This window comes from Hyperoodon ampullatus (assembly GCF_949752795.1).
Source record: "Hyperoodon ampullatus genome assembly, chromosome: 19".
NCBI classification, from domain to species: domain Eukaryota; kingdom Metazoa; phylum Chordata; class Mammalia; order Artiodactyla; family Ziphiidae; genus Hyperoodon; species Hyperoodon ampullatus.
Genome location: NC_136932.1, coordinates 41,299,004 through 41,326,274, shown reverse-complemented (window position 1 = coordinate 41,326,274; position 27,271 = coordinate 41,299,004). Strand labels below are relative to the sequence as shown.

The following is a 27,271-nucleotide window of genomic DNA, read 5'->3' as shown; positions in this document are numbered from 1 at the left end:
ACTACTCTATGCTCACATCAGAATTCACTGGGGCTCTGTGCATGTTTGGGTCTCATCAGGCATATGGTGTATCCATATACATACATATACATACATCAGGCATATGGTGTATCCATATACATACATATACATACATCAGGCGTATGGTGTATCCATATACGTACATATACATACATATACATACATCAGGCGTATGGTGTATCCCTATACATACATATACATACATATACATACATCAGGCATATGGTGTATCCATATACATACATACACACTTATATGTGTGCTGCTGTGTCCCTGGCTCCCCAGAGCCCTGGCCCTGATTGTCCCACCTGATGGGAAGGAGCCACTGATACTGGGAAGATGGCGCCAGACTAGCCCCAGCTAGACTGGTTCAAGCTTCCTACCCCTCCACTCCCACTCCCTGGTCCTAAGGCCCTGGGGACCCACCACTGTGGACATGGAAGCCCCTGCATGTGTGGGTGGGGTTCACAGAGCAGGCTGGACTCAGAAAGCAAATCAATACCAGCTTTATTGTTCCCTGACCAGTTTGAGTGGGTCTCTCCCACATGACCAGACCCCATAGCTTTTCTTTCTTCTTAAATGTTTTAAGTTTAATTTCATTTATTTATCTTTGGCTGCATTGGGTCTTGGTTGCTGCGCGCGGGCTTTCTCTAGTTGCAGTGCGCAGGCTTTCTCTAGTTGCAGCAAGCAGGGGCTACTCTTCGTTGCAGTGGGTGGGTTTCTCATTGCGGTGGCTTCTCTTGTTGCTAAGCACGGGCCCTAGGCTTGCGGGCTTCAGTAGTTGTGGCACGCGGGCTCAGCAGTTGTGCCTCGTGGGCCCTAGAGTACAGGCTCAGTAGTTGTGGTGCACAGGTTTAGTTGCTCCGTGGCATGTGGGATCTTCCTGGAACAGGGATTGAACCCGTGTCCCCTGCATTGGAAGGCGGATTCTTAACCACCACGCCACCAGGGAAGCCCCTGGAAGCCCCCACCATAGCTTTTCTAGTTACACTTATGAAGCCCAGTCCCATTTAAATCAAAACTTTTGTTCTACTTCCAAATAAAGCTTCTATCCAGGTCCAGAAAATTGCACTGGGAAGAGGGGGAACTCTACTCGGTTGGATTCTCCTTGCTCCATCTCTGTCCTTTGTCCCCAAGACCACCGCTCCCCTGGGATCCTGACCCTTCCAGGGTTGGGCAGGCCAGCAAAGATGACCGGAAATGGGCCAGGTGTTATCGGTGTCTGGCGTTGTTTTGCTGACTGTCAGTGCCCTCCTTGTGGTAGATCCCCAGATGTTGGCTGACTCCTCTCTTGGGGGCACTTTTGTGGGTTCTGGGGGCCTCAGGCCCGAGCATTTGCATTGTCCAATTCCCTGGTGCAGGAGACATCGTCACCTGTGTACTGTCTCAGTTTCCCTCCTCTCCTTTCCAGGGTTGCCCTTCCAGCTCTTCCTCCTGGGCCCTGTCGCCCCAGGCAGGCACCCCGTGGGGCTCCCCTCTTGTGACCCTCAAGCCTGTCTCCTCTCCTTGGTTTCTGTTTGACCCCTGGATGAGCTCAGGATGTAGCTGCCCCTACTGCTGCCCTTGTACATCCTCCTGTTCCCAGGTGACATGTGTTGGGGTGTCCTGAGGATGCTCTTTGTAGATGCACCCCAGGTGGCCCTGGTGTAGGAAAGTCTGCATTTTTTTGGCATCCAGCCAGGGAGAAAGCCCAGTGTCCTTCCTGACAGGCACTGCCCTCTCTGTGGGTGGGCCACCCGAAGCCCCTCACTCAGCTTTCTCACTCTTCAAATAAATCCTCCCCAGCCTGGGTCTCCAGCCTTCTTCTGTATAAGCTGGGAGGCCACATGGGACGGCTCCCTTTCTCTCTCTGAGTCCTGAGGTGTGTCTTGTTCCTCTTTTAAGGTGTGGGTGCTTCTCACCAGTGTCCTCAGCCTTGGTTGGGTTTCCGCTGAAGTTCCTGGGGAATAGACAAGTCCTGTTAACATTCCCTTCTGCACGTGCTCTTATTTAGTCCTTACAGTGCCCTCCTCGGAAAGGGTTTTTCTCATCCCCACTTGACAGATGGGAAAACTGAGGCCCAGAGACAGCAACACAAAGAGTAGGACAGATAAACCTCTAATGCAGCTCTGCAGACTCCAAAGTCTCTGTCCTTCATGCCGCACTGACCCTTGTCACCCCCATGGGAAAGAAACAGAGGCTGGTGTACACCAGGCACTAATAAATACCTTAATGCTTATTGGCTGAGGGAGTGACTGGGACCGTCATCTCCAGCTGGTGGGGACTGAATGGGCCTGACCTTGCAGGGAGGCTGAGGCCTGGGCAGGTGGAGGCCCCATTTAAGGCCTGTCTCTGCATTGGCTGGGCCCGCAGACCACCTGCCAGTTCTGCTTCTGCCACTGTCTTGCTTGGCTCTGGGAATCAGCTCCTTGGCTGTGTTTTGGGGACACAGCTGTCCCCCGCCCCATAGCCTGGCGCATCTCCAGAGCTGGAGGCTCATCTAGAAATGACATTGCATCTTGGCTGACAAAGCCAGCTGGAGAATCTCTTCTCTAGGCTGGCCCTGGGACACGAGGGACTGCAGGGCAGGAAGGCTGGCAGGGCTGGGATGTGTCCATCGTCCAGTGCTGGGAAGCTGCTCCTCCCTGTGGCTCGTGTTTGGGCCTGGCAGGATCCCCAGCGACCAGACCTCCAGCCTTCCAGAAGTGGTGTGGTTCCTTCTGGACCCCCTGACCAGACCCCCCTCCTCCATGGCTCTGTCTGTGCTTCTAAGGTTCTGAGATTCAGGCTCTAGCTCCCCCCATCCCCCCACCCCCACACCCCTGCCCACTAACACCAGTCATAAATCTTTAACACCTCCAAACCACCCCTCTTCTCTTGGTCCGCTCTGTCCTGTCATGGTGCACGGCTTGCCGTCTTTCTCTAGGACTGTCCCAAGAGCCCCCGTCCTGGTCTCCATGTCTTCCTGCTCCCCCACCACGATCTGTTCTCCCCACACTGCCAGAGGGACACCACAGAAACTTCCCTGCTCGAAAGCCTTGCATGGCTCCTTGGTGCCTCTGGAATTAAGTCTAACTCCTCATCCTGGCATTCAGGGCCCCTCATGAACGGCCCTGACATCCTTAGTAGCCTTATTCGATGTGGTTCTGCCATGCAGGTCCCCTCCTGATTCCCAGGATATGCCCTGTGCTCTCCACATCTGGGCTCTCCCTCTGTTCCCCCTACTCCCTTCCCTTCTGCATTTGCCCGAATCATTCTGGGCCTTCGAGGGAGGCTAGAGCACCATCTCTCCATGGAGCCTTCCCTGATTGCTAGATCTAACCCTCTCTCCCCATCCTTGCCGCTCCTCAGCACTGTCTTCCTTGGGTCCTGGTTACTTATGCTCTGACCACCCCCTCCCAGCTGGGCCCAGGTTGCTTCCTATCTTTCTCAGCACTCCAGCCCGAAGCACAGTGTCAGGCTCTTGGAGTGGGGTGGGGGTGATCAACTGCTTGCTGTGTGAATGGTTGAGTGACCAGCTATTTTCATTCATTCATTTATTCAACAGGTATTTATTGAGTGCCTATAAAGGTGGCATGCTAGTCTAAATGCCACAGATATAGCAGTAGATAAAACAGACTAAATTATCTTTGTTTTTAGGGAGCTCCCATTCTAGTTGGGGGAGATAGACAACAGGCAAGATATATAAGTAAAATTCACAATATTGTGAGTTATGGGACATTTAGGGGAACAGTGTTCCAAGCAGAGGGAACAGCAACTATAAATGCCCTGAGGCAGGAGCGTATCTGCTGGGTTTAGGGAACAGCAAGAAGGGCACTGTGGTTAGTGTGGAATGAAAGGAGAAAGGGAAATGAGATCAGAGAGGTGGTGGGACAAGATGATGTAGGGCCACGTGGGCATTGGGTGAAGCTGGCTGAGAGCTGAGTTGAGGTTTTGTGCTGAGGCGTGGGTGGTCTGGCTTATGTTTTTTGCATCTATTGAGATGGTCATGTAGTTTGTCCTTTATTTTATTAGTATGGTATATTACATTGATTGATATTTGTATGTTTAACCAACCTTGCATTCCTGGAATAAACCCTCCCTTGGTCATGGTGTAAAATTATATTTATATGTTGCTGAATTTGGCTTGTTAGTATTTTACTGAGGATCTTTGCATCTATATTCATAAGAAATATTGGTCTGTAGTTTTCTTGTGATGTCTTTGTTTGGTCTCATAGAATGACTTGACGAGTGTTTCTTCCTTTTGTATTTTTTTTGGAAGAGTTTGTGAAGGATTTGTGTTAATTCATCTTTAGCCATTTGCTAGAATTCCCTATTGAAGCCATCTGGTTCTGAGCTTTTGTTTGTGGGAAGTTTTCTGATTACTGACTCAATATTTACTTATTATTGGTCAATTAAGGCTTTTTATTTCTTTTTAAGCCAGTCTTGGTGGTTTGCATCTTTCTAGGAATTTCATTCACAGTATTCCCTTATAATCTTTTTAATTTCTGTAAGGTCGGTAATAATGTTCATTCTTTTTTTTTTTTTTTTTTTGCGGTACGCGGGCCTCTCACTGTTGTGGCCTCTCCCGTTGCGGAGCACAGGCTCCGGATGCGCAGGCTCAGCGGCCATGGCTCACGGGCCCAGCCGCTCCACGGCATGTGGGGTCTTCCCGGACCGGGGCACGAACCCGTGTCCCCTGCATCAGCAGGCAGACTCTCAACCACTGCGCCACCAGGGAAGCCCTGTTCATTCCTTTTTTTTTTTAAGAAGATGTTGGGGGTAGGAGTTTATTAATTAATTAATTAATTTTTGCTGTGTTGGGTCTTCGTTTCTGTGCGAGGGCTTTCTCTAGTTGTGGCAAGCGGGGGCCACTCCTCATCGCGATGCGCAGGCCTCTCACCATCGCGGCCTCTCTTGTTGCGGAGCACAGGCTCCAGACGTGCAGGCTCAGTAGTTGTGGCTCACAGGCCCAGTTGCTCTGCGGCACGTGGGATCCTCCCAGACCAGGGCTCGAACCCGTGTCCCCTGCATTAGCAGGCAGACTGTCAACCACTGTGCCACCAGGGAAGCCCCATTCTTGATTTTAGTAATTTGAGTCTTCTCTCTTTTTTTTTTCTTTGTCAGTGTAACTAAAAGTTGGTCAGTTTTGCAGCCAACTTTGGTTGTATTGATTTTCTCTATTGTTTTTCTATTACTGACTTATGTTTAATGGAATCACTCTGACTTCTCTGTTGAAAATAGACTTCCCATGAGGGTGTGGGGTGCAGGAGCAGAAGCAGCAGAGGTGGTAAGAAATGGTTGGATTATAGATATATTTTGAAGGTAGATCTATCAGAAGTTCCTGATGGATTCAATGTGGGGTGTGAGAGAGAGAAGAGTCAAAGGTGAGTTCTAGGATATTAGCCTCTGTAGCTGGAAGGAGGGAGAGGCCATTAACTGAGATAGGAAAGTAGGCGGGAACAGCGGCATTTGGGGGAAGATGATCAGCTTGGTTTTGTACATTCTGAGTTTGTGGTGGGAGGTTGACGTCCAAGTACAGGTGTTAGTAGAGTTGGATGCAGGAGTCTGGAGCCCATGGGTCATGACATCATCCCTAAAACTTCAGTGGGTGGGAACTGGCTGCAGTCTACCATGAAGGATTGTCATTAGGTGTGGGAGACCTATGGGGGTCAATATCAGAAACGGTGTCCAAAGGGGGCTGAGGAATTCGCTTCTGTTCATATTAGCTTCAAAATAGGAAGAATCACTTGATTTGTTATAAAGCAGAAACTAAAAAAAAAAAAAAAAAGAATCACTTGAGTCTCTTCCATCCACCCATCCATCCATCCATCCATCCATCCGTCCCTCCTTCCATCCGTCCATCCATCGTTCACCTTCTCAGATTGTAGGAACGGAAGTTCTTCTTGTACTTTCTCTGCCAGTTCTGGGGAGATTGATAGGCTCCAGGGGAAGTTGATAGGGCTTCCTGGGAAGGCCCACAGGAATGTGGTATGTGTACTGCTAGTGTGTGCCTGCATCTAAGTGTGAATATATGCAGGTCTGTGAATATGAGTGCAGATATGTGTGCTTTTGTGTGAATACACCTCTGTGTCTGTACAGCCATGCTCTATGTATGTTGCCTATACATGTAATTCATTCTATATATGCGTAGTATGTATGAGTGTGTCCATGTATGCTGTTTTGCATACATGTCTGTGCATGAGTGTGCACATGCACATGTATCAAGGCAAGCAGATAATTGTGTGGGATGTGTGTGTACATGTGTGTCTGCAGCTGCCTATAGCTTTCATCCAACTGCTTCTGGGCTCTAGCTGCATTGCGTGGGAAGGAAGGGTTTTTGGAGGCATCGTGGGCATGCCTGTCCTCAAATTTCCTGAAGTAGGGCCAAGTCGTGCTGTATGTTTCATGGCAATAAGGTTTCCTGAGCATATAAAATCTGGTCTGGGGCCTTCCGTGGGGGAGCCCGTTCCCTGGGGCCCACCTGCAGGAGCAGAGGGTTCCATCTCTTCCCTCCTTCCAGTCCCCTTGGCAGGGGAACTTGACTTCTTGGCTGTTAATTGGGCTCCAGACACACACAGCAGGTCTTGGCTCACACCGTCTTCCTTGGCCTTCTTCCCAGAGCTGCTGCCCTTCAGAGGAGAAAGGGTTTGTACTCAGAGGAGAGACTGAGCCCAAGGTAGGAGCTCCATCATCACTTGTCTGGTAGCTGGAGGATGTGGCTGAACATTGGCAATCCCCCCTTGGGTGGGCTTTGTGGTCCAGAGGAAGTAGCAGGAGTTGGGGGATGACAATGAGCATGCATTGAGGCATCTGAAAGACCTGGACATCATTCCTGCTTCTTCACTTACTAGCTGTGTGAGCTAGGGCAAGATCTTGACTTTGCTGAGAGTCAGTTTTCTCAGCTGTAAAATGGGCGTGCTCGTACCTTCCCCTTGGTTTCATTGAGGAGCTAAATGAACTTTTGGACCTGTTCTAGTTAGTATAGGTACATAATGAAACTTAGTGGTTTAAAATAAGAAAAACACTTATTTTGCTCACGAATTTGCAGTTTGGGCAAGGTGGGGGGGTGGGGCTGACATATCTCTTTTCCACTTGGGGTTAACTATGCAGAATGGGGGTGGGGGAACTGGATTGTCAAAGGCTGAGGGCCGCCTGATGGTTGATGCTGGCTGTTGGCTGAGACCTTAGCTGGAGCTACTGGCTAGAGCAGCTGCCTGTGACCTCCCCATGTGGCCTGAGCTTCCTTACAACATGGTGGCCGGCTTCCAAGGACTAGAGTCTTGAGAGAGCCAGGTGAAGCTGTGTTGCCTTTGATGGCCTGCCCTTGAAAGTTATACAGCACCACTTTCACTGCATTCTGTTCTTCACTTGAGCCACAACTTCTTGCTCAGATTCGAGGGGAGAGAGAACGGATTCACTCTTTTTGGTGGAGACTAGCAGTGATCTGAAAGAGCATGTGGAAATATTACAGTGATTGTTTTGGGAAAACACAGTCTGCTACATGCCCCAAGGGTTCCTCCTTCACTGAGCCCTGGGTCAGTGGCATCTAACATTACGGGGAGGAGTGTCTGGGCATGTGGCCATGAAACCCCACAGGTGTAACCCCATCCCCGCCCAGGGTGTCTCTGGTTCTGTGCTGCTCTTCCTGTTTCACAGGTGAGAAACCTGGGAGTGGGGGTCTTCACCCTTAAACCCTGCCGGGCTTCACGGGCCGTGGGAGCAGAGGTCTCGAAGAGCAGAGCTGAGGCCATGGCGAGGTGGCTGCGAGGCAGGTCCCAGCCAGGATGAGCAGAAATGTTCACTCACTTATCAAATATTTCCCAAGCACCTCCTGTGTGCCAGGCACTGTTCTAGGCTTTGAGGATGATGCAGCATTGAAGAAAACAGGCAAGAATATGTATGCAGTAAAATAAGTGGTATATTAGATGGGAATGAGCTCTGTGGAAAAGAACAGAGCATGGAAAGTGGACAAGAAGAGGGACTGGGCTGTGCAAGATGGTCAGGGAGGCCTCACGGGAACGGTGATGCTTCAGCAGCAACCTGAAGCAAGTGAGAGAAGGAGCCATGTGGATACAGGGGTGGAGTGGGGGAGAGCTCTCCATGCAGAGGGAAGAGCAAGTGCAAAGGTCCTGAGGGAGAAATCATGCTGGTGTCTTCTAGGAAACGTGGTTGGAATGGGGCAAGCCAGGGTAGAGCAAAGGAGATGAGGTCAGAGGGAATGCCGGGGGTGGGGTGGGGTGGGTGGGGCACTGATTGTGTGGATCCCTGCACATAGAATGAACTTGGCTTCCAATTTAAGTGAAATGGGAAACCACTAGAGAATTTCTAGCACAGAAGTAATGCTCTGACTGATGGTTTGTATCAGTCACCTATTGCCGAGTAACAAATCACCCTAAAACGTAGTGGCTTAAGACAACGATTTATTATTTCTTATGATTCTGTGAGTTGGCTGGATGGTTTCTTGCCTGGTTTCACCTGTACTCACTCCTGTGGCCGCCTTCACCTGGAAGACTGGGTGGGGTGGGACATCCAAGCTGGCCTCACTCGTGTCTGGCCGTCAGCTGGGGCTCCTCCATTCTCCTCCATGTGGCCTCTTGTCTTCCACTGGGTGAAACCGGTTACTTACATGGTGGTCTCAGGGTCGCATTCCAAGAAAGCAAAGTGGAAGCTGCAAAGTCTCTTAAGGCCTAGGCCAGGAACAGCACAGCATCACTTCTGCCTTATTTTATTCATTGAAGCAAGGTGTTAAACTGACCTGGTTTCACCATGGGAAGGGACTGTACAAGGGTGTGAATACCAAGAAGCATGATTAATTGGGGGCTGTTTTGTAACTACCTACCACATAGTTTACCAAGGTCTCTCTGGCTGCTGTGTTGATAATAGAATGAAAAAGGACAAAGGCAAGAGACAGGGGAACCCATTAGGAGCCTTTCCAATATTACAGGCAAGAGATGCCTGTGGCTTGGATTGGGCTACTTATGGAGGAAGTGTGAAGAAGTGGTCAGATTCTGGGTACGTTTTGGAAGTAGAATCAACAGGATTTCCTGATGGGTTGGGTGTGGAGTGTGAGAGAAATGGATGAGTCAAGGGCAACTCCAGGGTTTCGGGCCTGAGCAACTGCAAACACGGAGTTGCCATTTACTGAGACGGAGAAGGCTGGAGGGAAGTACGGAGTTGTTGTTGGTTGGTTTTTTTTTTTTGGAAAGGGTGGGATTAGGAGTTCAATTTTAGACATGTTGAATTTGAGATGCCTTTTAGGACATTCAACTGCAGATGTTAAGAGGCAGTTGGAAATATATGAGTCTGGAGTTCAGGAGAGAGGTCTAGGCTGGTTATGTAAAGCCGCGAGACTGAATGAGATCAGCAAAGGCCTGAGCTTGGATAGAAAAGAGAAGAGGACCAAGGATCACACTCTGGGAGACTCGACACATCAAGGATGTGGAAGCATCATGCTATCACAGTGAAATCAAGCGATGAGACCACCAATTCAATCCACCACACTCTATCAATGACCTTTCTATTTTTATTTGGGGGAAATTAAAAAAAAAAAAAAAGCAAAACCAGAAAAGCACAAAGAAGAAGATAACAATTTTCCATTTTCTCATCCCCTAGAATCAGCTACTCTTAACATCTTGGCCTCTTTGCTTCTACTTTTGTGATGTGACCATCCTTCTATATGTGTCTCTGTATATAAACCCAGATTTATGTTTTTAGAAATACTTTTGTTAAACTGAGGTTATCTGGTAATTTTAAAAACAGATTTATTGAGATGAAATTCAGGTATCATACAATTTAAAGTACAAAATTTAATGGTTTTTAGTATATTCACAGAGGTTTGCAATCAACACCACATCAATTTTAGAACATTCTCATCACCTCAAAAAGAAACTTTATGAGACAATAGAATAAATGCATTTCTTGGGCTTCCTATAAAAAAAAAGAAACTTCATATTCATTGTAAATCATTCACCATTTTCCCCTAACCATCCTCTATTCCAGCCCTAGGTAACTGCTAATCTGCTTTCTGCCTTTATAGATTTGCCTATTCTGGATATTTCATGTAAATAGAATCATATAGTGTTTAATTCATTTATATGAATTTACCTGAAGAAATTGAAGTGAAATCAGAGGACTTGGTTAACTTCAAATTAATTTTAAAACTTTGGACTTATTCATGAATCCTGATCAGCGTTCTTATACCTCCCCCTTCTTCTCTCCCCAGTCTCCTGGTTTTTGTTAGTTATATTATTATTTTTACTTTTTCTAGATTTATAACACTCACAGTCTCTTCTCTAAGCATAATCCTTAGATCTGGAACAGTAGTCTCAGATTTAAATAGATTCAATACTCATTCTCCATCTGTTGCATAGATGCTCCATTCCTGAGTCTTCATTTTGGTTCAACTCCTGAGTAGATTTTGTGGTTAAATAGTTTTTAATCCATTCTGTCCCCCTTTCCAAACCAAAAAGGGCTAGAGAGATGGTTTTCCTTTGGTTCATTTATGTTTGAGATTGTCTTCTCCTCTTTCCCTCTTTTCTTGAACAACAATTCACTGGGTATGGTATTCTTGGCTCACATTTTCTTCCTTTCATTACTTTGCAAACATTTGTTCCATTGTCTTTTCGTATGAAATATTGCTGTGAAGAATGAAGTTTAAAAAATCTTTTATATCGATTCACTTTTTCATCTGGATACCTGAAGATTACATTATTTATTCTTGAAATTCAGTGGCTTAGGTAGTGTATTAGTTATCTCTTGCTGTGTAACAAATCATCCCCAAATGTAGTCGTTTAAGACAGCACACATTTATTATCTCACAGTTTCTGTGGGTCAGGAATCCAGGCATAGCTTAGTTGGGTCCTCTGCTTCATGGTCTCTTGTAGGCTCCAATCAAGGCGTTGGCCCAGGGTCTGTGGTCTCATGTGAAGTCTCAACTAGGGAGGGATCTGCTTCCAAGCTCACTCAGTGGTTGTGGGCCGCATTCAGATCCTTCTGTGATGTTGGATTGAGGGCCTCAGCTCCTCATTGGCTATTGGCTGGAGTCTGCTCTCAGTTTGTTTGCTATGTTGGCTTCTTTCTTATGGCAGCTCCCTTCCTGAATATGTGTAGGCTGAGAAGGCAATAGAGGAGTCTATCAAGGGGAGTCACGGTCTTTTGTAACCTAATCACGGAAGTGGTATCCCATGACTTTTGCTGTATTCTGCTCATTAGAAGCACATCCCTAGGTCCAGCCAGGGTGAGATACAGAGGCAGGGGTCTCTGGAGCCATGTTAGAAGCTGCTTGCAACAGCTAGGATATATCTCAATGCTAACTATTCTATATCATATAAAAGTTTGTTCATAACAGTGTTCTTATCTGCTGAATCAGTACTGAATATCCTCCTTCCCCCTCTCATCTCTTTGAATATTTCTTATGTTTGTTTATTTGTTGAGCTTTTTTTTTTTTTTTTTTACCTGTGTTGGATCATCTTCTGGGCTGGGACTAGGGTAAGGACAGCAAGGCATAAGGGCGCACAATTTAAGGAGGCACTCACTCCCAGGGGCTAACCCTACACTTGTGCAACCCAGAGACTGAGTACCTCCTTAAATTTGGTACCCTATGTGTCTCACTTGCCGTGCTCTAGTCCCAGCCCTGATCTACTTTACCTGTCTTTCATATCATTTACTTCTCTCTAAATGTTTTCTCTTTTTCTTTTTTAAAGTTTCTTTTTTAATGTGGACCATTTTTTAAAGTATTTATTGAATTTATTACAATATTGCTTCTGTTTTTGGTTTTTTTTTTGTTTTTTTTTTGTTTTTTTTTTTTTTGGCCACAAGGCATGTGGGATCCTAGCTCCCCAACCAGGGATTGAACTGTACCCCCTGCATTGGAAGGCAAAGTCTTAACCGCTGGAGCACAAGGGAGGTCCCAATGTTTTCTTCTTTGTGTTTTTTAAAAATCAGTCAATCTGTGTGATTATCTCAAGCCTTTCTCTATATTGGTGATTCTACTTTGGTTGATGTCTATTCTGTTTCTGACTGTTTTTAATTTATTAGCTCTGAAATAATGTTGTTTATTGCTTTGCTCCTCCATTTATTCCCTTAAGTCTGTAATATCCTTTTATATCTCATCCTGTTGGGGGTTCATTTCATTTTTGAGCTCTTTATTGAATTACTATTCAATATAGTTTGAAACAATTATAAGGTATTTCCTCTGCTCCTTCTCCTATCATCTGTCTTCTAGGTTGGGTTCTTTTTTCTTCCTTCCTCCTTTTCTTTCTTCTTCCTTCTCCGCCTTTCCCCCTTTCCATTTCCTCTGTTTCTCCCTCCCTCCCTCCCTCTTCCTCCCCCTCCCTCCCTCCCTCTTCCTCCCTCCCCCTCCCTCCCTCCCTCTTTCTTCCTTTCTTTCTCTTTCTTTCTTCCTTTCTTTCTTTCTTTCTTCCTTCCTTCCTTCCTTTCTTCTTTCTTTCCTTCCTCCCTCCCTCCATCCCTTCCTTCCTTCTTTCTTTCTTTCTTCTCTCTCTTCCCTCCCTTCCTCTCTTCCTACCTCCTTCCCTCTCTCACTTTCTCTCTCTGTTTTTTTTTTTTTTTTTTGTATGTTTGCATAGTTCACATACTGAGTGCTTTCTCTAGCCTGGGTGTGGGCAACTCTGCTCTGATACTGAATTTGCTTTGACATAGTGTGGGTGACTCTTTTTCTTTTCTTCTACTCTCTTCCTGACTTCTCTGTGACTATTCTCTTCCCCAAAGGGGCTGCAGTTTGAGAGTTGAGTGTTAGGTTTTCTGTTGCCTGAGGGAATTGCAGGGCTCAGGTAAGGCAGGAGGGGCTTTGTTAGAACACCTGGGCTCTGCTCTCCTGGGATTTAGGTAAATGCTCTATCACAGGGTTCATTCTACTTAATTACTGGGCCTTAGGCCCAGTAAAAAACAGTAAAAAATTACTGTTTTTAGGCCTTATGTGGAGTTAGTAACTGGAGTCATTTATTCACTTTTCCACTTTTACCCATTTCTCCCCAGCAGCTTTTCCCACTGGTTCTCAGTTAAGAGTGGAAACAAAGGACCCCTGCTCAGTTTATTTCCCTCTAGATGTTGGGGTTTTGGAGGATAGCTCTGGGGAGGGAGGAGCTGAGAAGGGTTATATTCTCTACTTTACTCCAGAATTATCTGTTTTTTTGCCTTGGCTGCCAATATTTAATACTTACCTCATTAGGCATTTTTTTTTCCTTTGGTGAAAAACATTTCCCCCCCACCCCCTGACACTATTTTTTACTTTTGGGGGAAGGGAAGTCTATGGTGCAATTGCAACCCTCCGTTTTTACCCAGGAGCTGCCCCAGATGATCTTTAAGGCTCCTTCCAGCCCAAACTAGATCGTAACCCTGAGTTCCCTACTGGCCCAAGGAGCAATGTGGCCACCATGACACAGAGCAGAGCCAGCTTGGTGGTCACTGAGGCCTTTGCATCCGGGAAGGGATGCTGCCCTTCTCAGCCTTGGCGATTCCTGAGCAAGGACCAGAGATGGAGGCCCAGGATTTGCCGAGCCTGGTGCCCACAAGGGAGTCTTGCGTGATGGTTGGCAGGGAGCAGTTAGGATGTGTGTCCATTGTAGCTGTGGTCCGGGTCAGCTAAGGATTCCAGGGTTGGCTATGAGACCTGCTCTCACCCCTGGGTGGCCCAGACAGCTGGGCCGTGCAGGTGCCCCAGCTTGGGGGATCTCTCCTACCACCTGGCCCTTGCGGGATTTTTGGACAAGTCAATTTATTTATTTATTTAGGCTGAGCCAGGTCTTAGTTGCCGCATGCGGGATCTTTAGTTGTGGCACGCAAACTCTTAGTTGTGGCATGTGGGGTCTAGTTCCTTGACCAGGGATCGAACCCAGGCCCCCTGCTTTGGGAGCATGGAGTCTTAGCCACTGGACCACCAGGGAAGTCCCAGCCCTTTTGCTCTTGTGTCTTGGGCTGAAGTAACTGGGCCTTGCCAGAGGCTGCCTCTGAGGGGCTGAGAGAGGCCCACCTACCCTTCCTCTGAGGACCCCACTTCCCTGCCAGGATCTAGCAGGTGTCTCTTCTTGGATGGGCAGCAGAGCCTGCAGTGTCAGCTGGGTTCTCCAGGAGGACTGGAGCTCATTCCCCATCTGCCTGTCTACCAGGCTGCTGGGCCTTTGCTGGCCCACGGGAGCTGGGCGGTACCTTTGTGCCCTAAAGACAGTCCCTGCAATTACAGGTTGGCAGGCCCAGGGGAAAAGCGTGCCAGCCGGCCCAGCAGCTTGCTGGTGGCCAGTCTGTGCCGGGGACCTGCATCCTGACTGGCTCAACCACACTGGGTGAAGAGTTGACCTGTGCAAGGGGAGGATCGGCCTTACCTCTGCCTGAGTCTCCACAAGCCCATGGGAGACATTTGTTTTCTCCCTACCTGGGGGCACCTAGAATCCATTCTTTGCAGTTCAGAGATCAGTTACTGCCCAGTTGGAAGACTGAGATGGACCAAAGTGAAGACACTGTCCCTTCCACTCCACAGGGGCTGAGCCTCCTCTGGGTCAGGTGCTCCAGCTTCCATCCTGCTCCCTGCCCATGCCTACCTGTGCGTGTAGGTGTACGTGAGGAGGGTGTCTTTGTGTGTGAAGGTATGAGTGTGTGCATGTCCGAGTGCAGGTATGCACATGAGTGCAAAAGCAAGAGCATGTTTGTGTACATGTATATGTGTGTGTGTGCCCGTGTGATTGTGCACAACTTGCTGTCCACATTATAAGACCACAAGCATGCATATGTACATGCTAGGCTGTTTTCCAGCAAGTTCTGTACGAGGGTCGTCAGCCGCCGTCTGTTTGGTTGGTACTCTTGCCACACATATTTTAATACTTAGAATGTCATCCCTGTTACCTGCTTATGTATGTGTCTTTGTGGTGTGTGAGTTTTGCGTATGTGTCCCAGGTTATGGGTCTAGGTATGTGTGCATGGGTCTTGGAGCTCTTGTGTGTGTGTGTGTGTGTGTGTGTCTTGAGGATGCACGTGTCTGTGCATGCTTGTGTGGTTGTGTATTGTGTGAGTGCATGTGCTTGTGTCAGTGTGTGTGTGTGTGTGTGTGTGTGTGTGTGTGTACGCCTCTCTGGCCGGGGGTGACTAAGGCCAGAAATATGCATCATCACCGCCCCAACTCGAGGGGTAAATCCTCTTGAGTCTGAAATGGAAAGGCCAGGGGTTGAGGGGTCCACGCTTCTCAGGCGGTATTCCCAGGCCCTATCACCCAGGGAGACGCAGTCAGGGTGCAGGGAACCATGAACAGGCACTAAGGGGACGAGGGCAGATTTCCCATTTCCCTTTCGGAAGTCCCCTCCGGGGCTGCTGTCCGGAGGGATGGTGGGGCCTGGGAAACTGGAGAGGCGGAGGGACGGGGGAGGCCTGGACCAGGCCAGCAGCAGTGGCCGGGAGGAGGGGGCAGATCTGAGGGACATTGAGGATGCAGAATGGACAGGAATCGGTGTCTGGAGGGGTGCGAAGGCGAGCAAGGCATGTAGGAGCCCCCCGCCTCCCCCTTTCCATGTCTGGCCGCTTGGGCAGCTTGCTGGCGGCCAGTCTGTGGGTGGGTCCTGTATCCTGGCTACCTCAAGCACCCTGGGCGAGGACAGTAACGTGGGGGGACAGGAGGAGAGAGCAGGTGTGGGGACCTGGTCAGTGCAAGGGGCCTGTGGCCGTGCAGAAGAGGGCATCCAGGGGGCTGAGGGGCCCGTGTGGGAGGAGCTTTGAACGGTCGGCTGGCTACATTCTTCACCGTGACTTAACTTCAGACCAGGGCCCTTCTTGCTTGTTTTGTTTTTTAATTGCAGAACGCAAGTCTGCGTTGGTCGTGGGGGCCGCTGGCTTCTCAGACCTGATTTGCACGCAGCCTGTGGGACCAACTGAAGTTATCTTGCAGCTTTAAAAGCAAAGGCTGTTGGTGGTGGAGGGGGCTGCTGGGGCACTGGGCCACCCTATCGTAGTAGCGTTGGGAAAACCAAGCCCCAGAGGGTGGTGACTGCCAAGGGTGGCCCCACATGGCCAGGTCACACCTCTTTGATGGGGTGTCCCTCCAGGGGGGTCACACCTCTTTGATGGGGTGTCCCTCCTTGAGCCCAGGCAGCCGCCTCAGGAGACTCTGTAATTACGGGATTAGGAGGTGGCCTCTCCCCAGCTGGGCCTTTCGCTCCTCAAAGCCTCTGCATGGAGGGGGGATTTGGTGGCTTGGAGTGGGTTTCCAGGTGTGTCTGAGGAAACCTGGCATCCTCAGGCAGCTTGTTCAGCCTGAAAGTCCCCGTTGTGGCTGCAGCCTCCCTCCGATCGGCCCTATTTTGGGGTCAGGATCCACCCTGCTCCAGCTGGAGGAAGGAAAAGGTGTATCTCAGCATGTCCCGTGGGTGTGGGGCAGCAGCGGGGAGACCGCAGCACCCGCAGAGAGCAGGCTCCGTGTGGCTGGCCCCCCGGCTATGGAGGGTAGGATGCCTTTGAGCTGGAAGTGGGAGGAGGGCAGTGGCCTGGCAGTCCTGGTGGATGTGGGCGTCGAGGGAAGGATGGGTGTGAGCTGCCCTCACGTTGGTCCCAGGAGGCCGGGTTGGCAGACCCTGTGGGGCTGGAATGCAGGTCTGCAGCCTGCCTGGGCCCCGCCTAAAGCTCACCAGCTGGCCACTTCCTGATTCCCACCCCTATGGGAGCCCAGCCCCGGGCCCAGAGGAAGGCCCGCCCTGCCCTCAAGCGTTCCCCAGTCTGTGGAGGGCCAAAGGCTAGTGAGACTGGGAGAAGACACCCGCTGCTCCCCCTTCCCAGTGGGTCCTGCCGTCTCTCCGCAGCCCTGAGCCACACTCCTGCCCGCCCAGCCTCATGGGTGCCTTCCTGCCTCCTCGCCTCTGCTCACTAGGGTTCTCTGCCTGGCACGGCCTTGGGGCTCTTCTAGACCCATGCTGATCTTGCCCATCCTTCGGGGCTCTGCTCAATGCCACCTCCACCTGGAAGCCCTCCCCATCCTGGGCTTTCCTCTGACTTCCCTCTTGCCAGCCTCACCCAGCACTATGGTCTCTGGGACCTCTCGGAGTCTCCCCCCGACCTCACCGACAGCTTCCTGTCCCTCACCTTGCCGCAGAGGAGAGGGGCTCTCTAGAAAGTGGCTTGATGTGTGACCCTGGGCCTGAGTTCTCATTTGTGGAGTGGATGTAATGATACGTGTCTTATGAGGTGGCTGAGAGTTGGATGGGTGACAAAAGTGGACGTGCCTGGCACGCAGTCAGTGTGCAGGCAGTGGCCCTTTGGTTCCGCGGTCCTGGGTGCTTGTAGGCCTTTGGGATCCAGAGCCTGGGCTGCCCCAGGCACAGCCCCGTGACTCCAGGAATGACTAATTCCACTCCAGCAATAAGCCCTTAGAAGCTCTGAGAAATGAGACTTTTCCCCTCCTTGCTGCTTCATTAAACTCTTCTTGAGTGAGTGGAATGAGGGTTGTCCTAATCCTTTGGCACGAGGTAGGGGGTTCAGGGAGCTGGGAGAGACAGGCACACAGCAGCCTCCAGATGGTGAGGCGGAGGGTGGGCACACAAGGTTATCCCAGCCCCACAGGTGCCCGGGGTGGGGGTGGGCGCTGGACGGGAGCCGGAAGCCTCGTGTTTCAGGATGGATTTGCCCTGGGCCAGCTGGTGACCTCAGACAAGCCCTGGCCCTGACCCGGGCACAGTTTACTGTCTCAGCCTTGCTCACGTCCCTGGGCCGCTCTCGGGGTCTGGGAAGGGGAAGGCCTGGGAGGGGCTGTTGATAGGAGGCCTGGACTGGGCAGTCTGGCTGGCATGCAGTAGGCACCTCCTTAGTGTACATAGGCCTTAGGGGAACAAAGGGGAGGGTGGGCAAGCCCTGGACCTTTCTCCTCTGTTTATTTATTTATTTATTAAAAAAATTTTGTATTTATTATTTATTTATTTGGGTTGTGCCGGGTCTTAGTTGCGGCACATGGGATCTTTAGTTGCAGCATGTGGACTTGTTAGTAGCAGCACGTGGACTCTTCGTTGCAGCACGCATGCAGGATCTCGTTCCCCGGCCAGGGATTGAACCCGGGCCCCCAGCATTGGGAGCGTGGAGTCTTACCCACTGGACCACCAGGGAAGTGCCTGTTTCTCCACCTTTAAACGTGGCCTGGGAGTCCTGGCTGCCTCCCTGGGTGACCTCAGTGGCTAGACCCTGGGGACCGTCCATCAGGGGGAGTGCTTTTCCCAGGCCTGGGCCCTGGCACTCCTCTCTGGGTCACGGCTGCCAGTCTGCCCAGATGGGAATGTCTACCCACTCTGGAGGCTGCCGCAACTGGGAAAACAGTTGCAAACCTCACCCACCCCAGTAAGTCTCGATGGGTCCTTCCTCTGGGCAGCCTCAGTCTCCTTCTCCACAGGGGGGAAGAAACAGCATGGGGAGGGACTGGTGACTGAGATCCAGGGAGCCTCATCCCGGCCACCCTCTGTTCACAGGTGTTCCTGGCCCTCGGGGAGCTGCTCCTGTCCTGCAACTGGGCTGTGGTTGCTGACATCCTGCTGGTAGGTGTGGGAGTCGGAACGGAGGGCTGGTCCTGGGGCCTCTCGAGCAGGGGCAGCTGGAGTCTGTCCTGCTAAGGGCTGGACTTCTGCTGTTGAGTGGCCTAGAGGTCAGGAGGGGCTTCAGAGACCATGGGGTAGGGGACCAAGGTCAATGAACAGTCACTTTGGACCAAGGGCCTCCCTGACAGTCTCAGACATATCCTTTGACCATCACTCCCATTTTGTAGATGAGCAAATGGAGGCTCAGAGAGGGCAGGTGCCTGAACCAAGGTCACACAGCCTGCAGAGGCACTGAGCCAAGACTGGGACTCGGGCTTTTTGACTCCAGGCCTCCCTCCCTCTTTCTTGACTGCCCTTCTCAGCAAGCAGGCTCCTTGGCCTCCACTCTGGGTGTGCAGACAGGGATGCTGGACTTCAGGGCCACTGAACCCAGGTGGGTCCAGGCCACCCCAGCTCCCATATCATGGGCTGCAAGGCAAGGGGCCGGCTCAGGCTATAATGAGGGCTGATGCTATCCTGACCCCATGACTGCTAGGTCCAGAGTCTAGCAGGACCCTCCCTGAGCCTCACACTCTCCATCCAGCCTCCCTGCCTCCTTCTAGGAGATGTGCAGGGAAATTTTTTGAACACTGAAGGGCTGTGCCCTTGTGGATTACACAGGGTCCCAGACCTAGGGACACCCCAAGAGCCCTCCTCCTGCCTCCTGGTAGTCCAGGGCTGGGTGGGCATGAGGGAACCAGAGCAGCTTGCAGTCGACTGAGAGCCGTCCTGAAGGGGGTCTAGTGCAGGGGCACGAACCTGGATTCCGGAAACAGACCTGGGTTTCAGTCCTGCTTCTGCCACCTACTAGCTGTGTGTGACCTAGGCAAGTCACTTTGTGTCACCGAGCCTCAGATTCCCTGTGTGGAAAATGGGGATGAAAATACCTCCTGGATTATCATGAGGGTGAAATGAGATTATCCATGTAAAGCTTTTGCCCTGTGCCTGGCACAGAGAATGCTGGCTGGGATTCTGATAGCAAGTCAGCAGTTCCTACTTTCTCATCTTCCATCTCCCAGAGAAATCCTGGTATCCTGGAATCTGAGTTTGAAAGGGCTGTGGGGAAGTGTAGTCATTTAATTAGCCAACAAAACCTGCTTGAATACTGCTGTGGATGGGAGGCTCACTCTCTGTCTAGATGCTCTGGCCCTCTTCTCAGCCCAGGCTCAGCGGATGTAGACAGCTGTCCTGTCTTTGACTCCTGGGTGGGTGTATCAGCTGCAGGGCTGGCGGGTCTTCTCTTTTCCTCCCTCCAGGCAGGACACTTGGGCTCCATCCCAGACTCAGCCATAGACCTGCTGAACGGCCTTGGGCCTCAGTTTCCTTGTCTATAAAAAGGGGTATAAAAAGGGGTATAAAAAGGGGTAATCATGGGCTTCCCTGGTGGCGCAGTGGTTGAGAGTCCGCCTGCCGATGCAGGGGACACGGGTTCATGCCCCAGTCCGGGAGGATCCCACATGCCACGGAACAGCTGGGCCTGTGAGCCATGGCCGCTGAACCTGCGTGTCTGGAGCCTGTGCTCCGCAACGGGAGAGGCCACAACAGTGAGAGGCCCGCGTACCACAAAAAAAAAAAAAAAAGGGTGTAATCATAACCAGTCTGGTGGGGTAAGCAAGATAGCCTGAAGGAAAGCCCTCAGTATGTGGAATCGTGCTGGCAAATGTCCTTTTTTTTTTGGCCAAGCTGTGCAGCATGTGGCACCTTACTTCCCCGACCAGGGATTGAACCTGTGTCCCCTGCATTGGAAGTGTGGAACCGCTAGGGAAGCCCCAGGCAAACGTTGTCTTGAGTGGGGCTGCCCACTTGTCCTCTGAATCCTGCCCCCTGCAGCTTCCTCCACGTCCCCACCCCCAGCCTGCTCCCTGCTGCACACGGCAGCCCTGCAGATATGTGAAGACTGCGCCTGTGTGTCCCCCACCCTGCCCACCGTGTCTGTGTTTGCAAGAATGATTAACCTGGCAGAGCCAGGCTCTTTGTAGAGCTGTGTGTGGGCTGGGGGCAGGAGAGGAGGGGTGAGGAGGCCAGTCAGCCATAGTCTGAGCCATCTGGGTCTGCTGGGGAGCTGGCTGGCACTGCCCAGGGGGCCGGGCTGGACATGATCCAGCCTACTTAGTGCTCCCCACGGTCCTCCCCTGGCTTGGAGGCCTCCAGCCCCTAAAGCTTAGTGGGGCGTGTCATCCCAGGAAGGCTTCCAGCCCCCCTTCCCCTGCCTCCCCGCCTTCCCAAAGCCCCTCAGTGGAGGACAGCCTTGTGACACTTTGGTGGCCGGAGCTGGACCAGTCCCTGCGGTTTTGGGAGCTCAGTCCCCTGACAGAGAGAGGGGGAAGGCTCCAGGGTGGAGTGATCTCTGGCAGTGGGGGGCTCCCAGCTGTGGGGTGGAGGGCAGACAGACAGCAGCTGGGGGCAGGGTGAGGAAGGGTGGGAGGTGACGTGACCTGGAGCGTAAGAAGCTGCGCAGGGGAGAGAGGAGAGAGAGGGTGGTAGCTGGAGTTGGCAGGTCATAGGTAGCTGGGGTTGCTTTTCTAGAGGTGAGGCAGGAGCAGGCTCCAGGGGGCCGGAGGGGAGATGGGTGGAGAGAGGCCAGCAGGGGGTGGGATGGGGCTGGGGAGGAAGCAGCCTGGAGCAAGGCAGGGGCAGGAAGTGTGGCGACACTGGTGTGGCAGGAAGTGCAGGGAGGTCCCTGCTGGCTGCCCTTGCTCCTGAAGCACAGAAGGTGAGAGGGCAGCAGAGCCCAGGAGCCAGGATTCTGGAACAGTCCACCTGCTTCCACTCCCAGCCCTGCGCCTCTCTGGCTGGCCTTGGTTTGCTCAAGTGTGTAGTAGGTAGAAAGGTGGTACCTACCTACCAGTTACGCCCAGGCTACGCAGGCAGAGTGAGCTAAGCCCGTATCACGCACGTTCCTGAGGGATTGCTGTGGGCTCCATGGCCCCATGTCAGTCCTGCCTCAGGGACACGGCTCTCTTTGATCTGCTTATCCACAAGGAGGAGAATCCAGATTCTCTCTGGGGAAGAGACCTCAGGGGCTCTTCAGTGGTTCCCAAACTTCACTGAGCCTAAGAATCAGGTTTGGGGGAGCTTGTTACAAATTCAGCTTCCAGGCCCTCTGTCTTCAGAGTCTGATTCAGTTGGGTCTGTGCTGGGTCGAGGGATCTGCATTGCTGTCCAATGTCCTGCGTGATCCCGGTAGAGCCGTTCCTCAGAACGCACTGGAATACACTGGTCTAGTGTAGCCAGCTCCCCAGCTCGTGAACCCTCTGCGACACTCTGACTAGTGCAGTCCGTCCCCTTGTTCACCTACTCTCTGACGGGGAGCTCACTCTTTGCACGCTGGGAAGCCCCTCCCTCCTGGTGGGTCAGTTAATAAAAAGGACCTTGGCTGATTACAGCCAAGACCCACTTCAGACCCACCTCCGGCAACCTCCCCCTGCCCGGCGGGGCCTCGGAGCGCCTTGCTTCCTGGAAGGCTGGAGAGTGTGTCTCCCCAGATGAGCTCCCTGCTTCCCCAGACCTACTGATGGTGTCTCTGGCTCCCTCCCCACCCTCCTGTCTGTCTGGGCTCCGCTCCAGCTTGCCCACCGCCAACCGTGGGGAGTAGGGTAGAAGGGGGACTCGCTCCAGGTCTGTCCTCAGGCTGCTGGAAATCCGCCACCAGGCTCACCTCCCACCTCCTCAGCACATCGCCACCCCCTCCCGCTGGGGGGTCGTCACCCTCCTGTTCTCCCTCTGGCCGGTCTCCGTGCTTCCCTGCTCTGCCTGCTGCCCCGAGGTAGCCGTCTGCTCACTTGTCAGTCTCACCCTCCCAGGGGTGTCTGGGTGGGGAGGCTGAGTGGGGAACGTGAGGCAGGCTGCCAGGGAGTCTGCACCTGGTGACTGGTGCAGTAACCAGTAACTGACTTTATGCACTCCCTTGATGCACGCCCTTGATTGGCGCTGGTTATGCCTCTGGCTATAAAGGGAACAGCTCTTCTAAGAAGGGCGAGTCAAAAACAGAGGGGTTTTTGTCTCGGAATAGAGTGAGCCTGGAGTTTGGGGAACCCAAAAGCCTCTGAACTTCTAAAATTACCTGCTGGGCTCTCCAGCTGCTGGTGGGGCCCAGCCTTGGCCCCTGGCTACATGGAGACCCTGGGGACCCAGAACAGGCAGGGGGAGACCTACGTCTCCCGCCACTGGCATCAGGGGCTGGTCCAGGTCCCGCAGGTTGGAGTTCCTGGGAGGGGAGGAAGGGAGGGTCCAGCCAGCCCCTGCATGGACTTTCTTGGACACTGAGTCCATCTTCTAGGAGGCCCTGCCCTTCTGCCCAGAACCACCAGTGAGTAATCACATAATTATGGGGTGAGAAGGAAGCACTTGGGGAAGGTGCAAAGCTGTGGTCAGTTCCTTCTCAGGCTTGTTGCCAGGTCCAGGTGATGGGTGGGAGGCCCGGCCTCTCTCACCACCTGGACAGAGTGGCTCAGCGCCGGTGACTCCGGGACCAGCCGGTCACCCTCAAGAGTGACTCTTGCTGCTCTGCCCTGCCCACCCACAAAGCCCTCCCTCCAGTCCCCGGGCTCTGGCCTTCACACCTTGGCTCACACCGTCCCCTGTCTGGAGTTCCCTTCCCCGCTATCGCTGCCAGTGAGCGGTTTTCAGGGCTAGGGGTGAGCTTGTCCTCTTGGTTCTTCTCACTGTTTTCCAAATGTTCTATAAAAAATACGTAAATATTGCTGGAAAGTTTCCTTCTTGCTTCTAACAGCAGAATGGTCAAAGGTCAGACCCTGGAGAAGAAGGCCTGGGATCAAATCTCAGCCCTGCTATTGCCTGGCTGGGTGACCCTGGGCAAGTGACTCACCCTCTCTGTGGAGGGTTTCCTCATCTGTCACATGTGGCTAGTAATCGTATCTCCCTCATGGGTTGGTTGAGTGGATATATAAAAAATATATATGTATATGAGATACAGAAAATGCATACAGGAAGCATTTAATAAATGTTAATAATTATTATAATAATTATTATCATGATGGGCTCAGATTATGGACAACTAGGCCTTGGGGCTAAGGCTCTGGGGTGGGAGGTTTCCCTGTGGCTGCCCTGTTGGGACTGTGTGACCGTGTGGCTTCTACTTGAACCTCCTGCCTCCCTCCCCTCCCCTGCTGCAGCCCTGGGTTCTGGCAGGGCCTCTCCTGAGACCAGTCTCCAAGATGGTTCTACTTGACTTATTTAGTTGGCAAACTTTCAGCTAGTCCCCTCTATGCATGGTGCCTTGCTGAACCCCAGGGACCCCAAGAGAGCTTAGGCAGGAGCTTTGCTGCTGCACAACGTAAGGGTAAGGGGAGGAGGACCATGAACTCTTCCAGCTGAGGGGGATGTGCCTTCAGTTAGGGGTGCACACGAGCTGGGGGAGCTCAGGGCAGGCACCTGAACTCTGGGAAGGCTTCACAGAGGCGGTGGCCCAAAGGTCAGTCCTGAAGGACGAATGGGGATGCTCCAGCTGGACCAGGGAGGGGAAGGCTTGCCAAGCAGAAGGCACAGCACGTCCAAATGCCTGGACGCTTCCTGCCCCTTAGAATCATAGGGCATTATTTCAGCCTGATGTTCTCCAGGTATCAGATGAGGAACGATAATGAAAGTAACCCTTTATGTAGGTACTATTATTATCCCCATATGGGGATGAGGAGGCTGAGGCACAGAAAGGTGAAGTGACTTGCCCAAAGTCACACGGCTAGTGAGTGGGGGGTGTGGAACTGGAACCCAGACAATCTGACTCCAGAATTCATATTCTTTTTTTTTTTTAAATAAATTTATTTATTTATTTTTGGCTGCGTTGGGTCTTAGTTGGGCTTTCTCTAGCTGTGGCGAGCGGGGGTACTCTTTGTTGCGGTGTGTGGGCTTCTCACTGCGGTGGCTTCTCTTGTTGCGGAGCACAGGCTCTAGGCGCGCGGGCTTCAGTAGTTGTGGCTCAGGGGGTTCTAGAGCGCAGGCTCAGTAGTTGTGGCTTGCGGGCATAGTTGCTCCGCGGCATGTGGGATCTTCCCGGACCAGGGCTGGAACCCGTGTCCCCTGCATTGGCAGGCAGATTCTTAACCACTGCGCCACCAGGGAAGCCCCAGAATTCATATTCTTAACCTCCCAAGTGGGCCTTTTCAGCAAGGCTGCCTTCGGTCTCTGCCCAGAGGGGCTTCTTGAGATGGGGGCTGAGCCCTCCACACCACTCCACCCAGGTACCCACATGTGCAGGCGCCTAGCTGTGCACCCGCTCTTTACCCCACAGCCCACACTACTGCCTTCTGGGCCCCTGAGCTGGGACACACCTGCCCCATCACTGTTGTCACAGCCATGCCTGGTCGCCCTGATTTAACAGCGAACTCTCAAGAGGGGTGGCCTTCATCAGGGACCTGGCAGCTCCATCCCAGGGGACCAGGGAGCCTTCCTGAGCCTCCAAGCGACCCGAAGGCTCAGTGGTGGGGCTTCAGGCATTGGGGTCGTCGACCCCCTGCCATCCCACAATCTTGGCCAGGCTGTCACCCCACCAGGCTGGTCCTTGGCAGCCGGGGGACATGAGGGGGCACCTACTCCTTGCCCTCGCTTGGGGAGCTCTCTTGGTGTTTCTGTGTTTTGCAGTCCGTGGTGGTACCCAGGTGCCGGGGGACAGCAGAGGCGCTTCAGATCACAGTGGGCCACATCCTGGGAGATGCCAGCAGCCCCTACCTCACTGGACTTGTAAGGCTGGGTGGATGGCAGGGCTCCAGGGAGGAAGTGCACTTGAAGGCCTGGAGGCTGGTCTGGTGGGCCCGACAGACCCAGCCTGTCTCCTCTGCAGATCTCCAGCGCCCTGCGGGCTGGGCGTCCCGACTCCTACCTGCAGCGCTTCCTCAGCCTTCAACAGAGCTTCCTGTGCTGCGCCTTCATGATCGCCCTGGGTGGTGGCTGCTTCCTGCTGACTGCACTGCACCTGGAGAGAGACCAGGCCCAGGCCCGGCAGCCAGGCACAGGTACCCCTGCCGCCTTGCACCCATACCAGGCTCAGGGCTGACCCTATAGGAGCAAGGATCACCACCCACCCGCTGAGCCCCTGGCTAGTTTATTTATTTGTTCATTCATTCACCCATAGTTATTACATCCCTGCTATGTGTCAGGCAAGGCTGCAGATGCTGGGGAGTGAACACCAAGTCCGAGCCCCCATGAAGCGAAACAAACAAGAAACAAACAGAAGAAGTAAAAGATAGAGTATGTTCAAGGTGATAAGTGCTACGGAGAGACATAAAGCAGGAAAGTGGGGAGAGAGGAACAGGTGGGGGCAGGTTGCAGTTTTTGAAAGGGTGGTCAGAGAGGTCCGCACTGCGCGGGGACTGAGTCATGCAGCTATCTGGGGGAAGGTGCTCCTGGCAGGGGGAAAAGCTAGTGCAAAGGCCCCGAGGTAGGAATGGACCTGATGTGTTTGAGGACTGTCAAGGAGGCCAGTGTGGCTGGAGCAGGAGCAAGGGGGCCAGTGGTTGGGACGAGGGTGACAGTAATGGGACCAGAGCGTGGGGGCTTTGGGGGCCTTTGTAGGGACTGAGGCCTTACACAGAGTGAGATGTGAGCTGCTTTCTGGTTTCCAGTGCACAAGCCCCAAGGTGTCTGATTTACATCCTAAAAGCACCACTCTGGTGCTGCTGTGTTGACAACAGACTGTAGGGGGTTAGTGTTGAAGCAGAGGTACCATAGGAGGCCCTGCAGCTGTCAGGGGAGAGCAGCGGGGCTGGGACCGTGGTGGTGGCATTGAAGGTGGGGAGAACGGGTCGGATCTGGAATTTATTTTGAAAACGGAAGCTAGAGGATTTCATGACAGACTGTGCCCAGGCCTCGTCCCAAAACACCTTTGCCTCCTTTGGGGCTGGCTGAGCGATTTCTTCCCACAGGGATCCCCGACAGCAAGGACGTGGACAGCGAGGCCATGGAGAGCCAATGCCTGCTTCCTAGCACAGGTGCCTCCCCAGAGGACCCCTGAGGCCCCTGCCCTGCAGCGAGGAGGTCCCACCCACCCTGCTCGCACCCTTCTGGGCGGCCTCCACTGTATCAGTGCCTCTGCCCACCTTTGACTGCAGCTCCGGGACCCTGGCCAAGCTGCACCTGCCACTTCTTCGCTCCCAGCTAGAGAGCTGGCAGCGCCTGCGGCTGGACTGGGAATTGAGCTGTCAGCACCCTCGGTGGGAGGCCTGAGCCTGCGCCTGCACCCAGCACGAGGCCACACCAGCCTGGGGCCCTCAGCCTGGCTGCCAGTGGGCCCAATTAAAGTGTGGTCAGTACAAAGCCCGTGGATATAGGCCTTTAGACCTATGTTATTTATAGCCTCAAGGTGTCTCTGCTGGGATTAGAATCAGGAGACGAGGAGGTGGGCAGTCTGGGCCAAGGACGCAGGGCTACTCAGCATGGGCCTCTGGGCGTCCCCACCCTGGACCGCCTGCTCTGACCCAGGTTCCCCAGTTGCAGGGTCAGGAGGGCACAGGGCAGCCCTCTGCGTGCATCACCCTCTGAACTAAAGTGGGGGCTGAATCAGTAGTCTTGAAGAGAGGTTTCTGCTCCCGTGCTGCTGTGGGAGTGTGGCTGCAGGAACCAAGGAGACACTCAGAGGAGTGCCCAGGGCTGCACAGACCCACGCTGGGGGCTGGCATGGCTGTGCACAGGGGCCCTGCTCTGCACCCCGGCCTCCTCCGCCACGGGGAGGGCCGGCTCGCTGGGACTCATATTTGCCCCTGGGTTCGGAGCAGCTGGGCGCAGTG

The 27,271-nt window shown here is 52.6% G+C and overlaps 1 protein-coding gene across 1 annotated transcript in view; it reads left to right on the top strand.

Annotated features, from left to right (window-relative positions):
* The window catches only part of SPNS3 (SPNS lysolipid transporter 3, sphingosine-1-phosphate (putative)), a gene marked incomplete at its 5' end in the record, with an annotated part of 44,792 nt that extends 17,992 nt beyond the window's left edge, over positions 1-26,800 (top strand). The window contains 4 exons of the mRNA XM_079724696.1: positions 18,429-18,494; positions 25,131-25,229; positions 25,330-25,501; positions 26,411-26,800. Coding sequence (XP_079580822.1) covers positions 18,429-18,494; positions 25,131-25,229; positions 25,330-25,501; positions 26,411-26,499 — 426 coding nt within the window. The 3' untranslated portion in view covers positions 26,500-26,800. The remainder of the gene's footprint in view (positions 1-18,428; positions 18,495-25,130; positions 25,230-25,329; positions 25,502-26,410) is intronic.
* Positions 26,801-27,271: the final 471 nt, after the last annotated feature.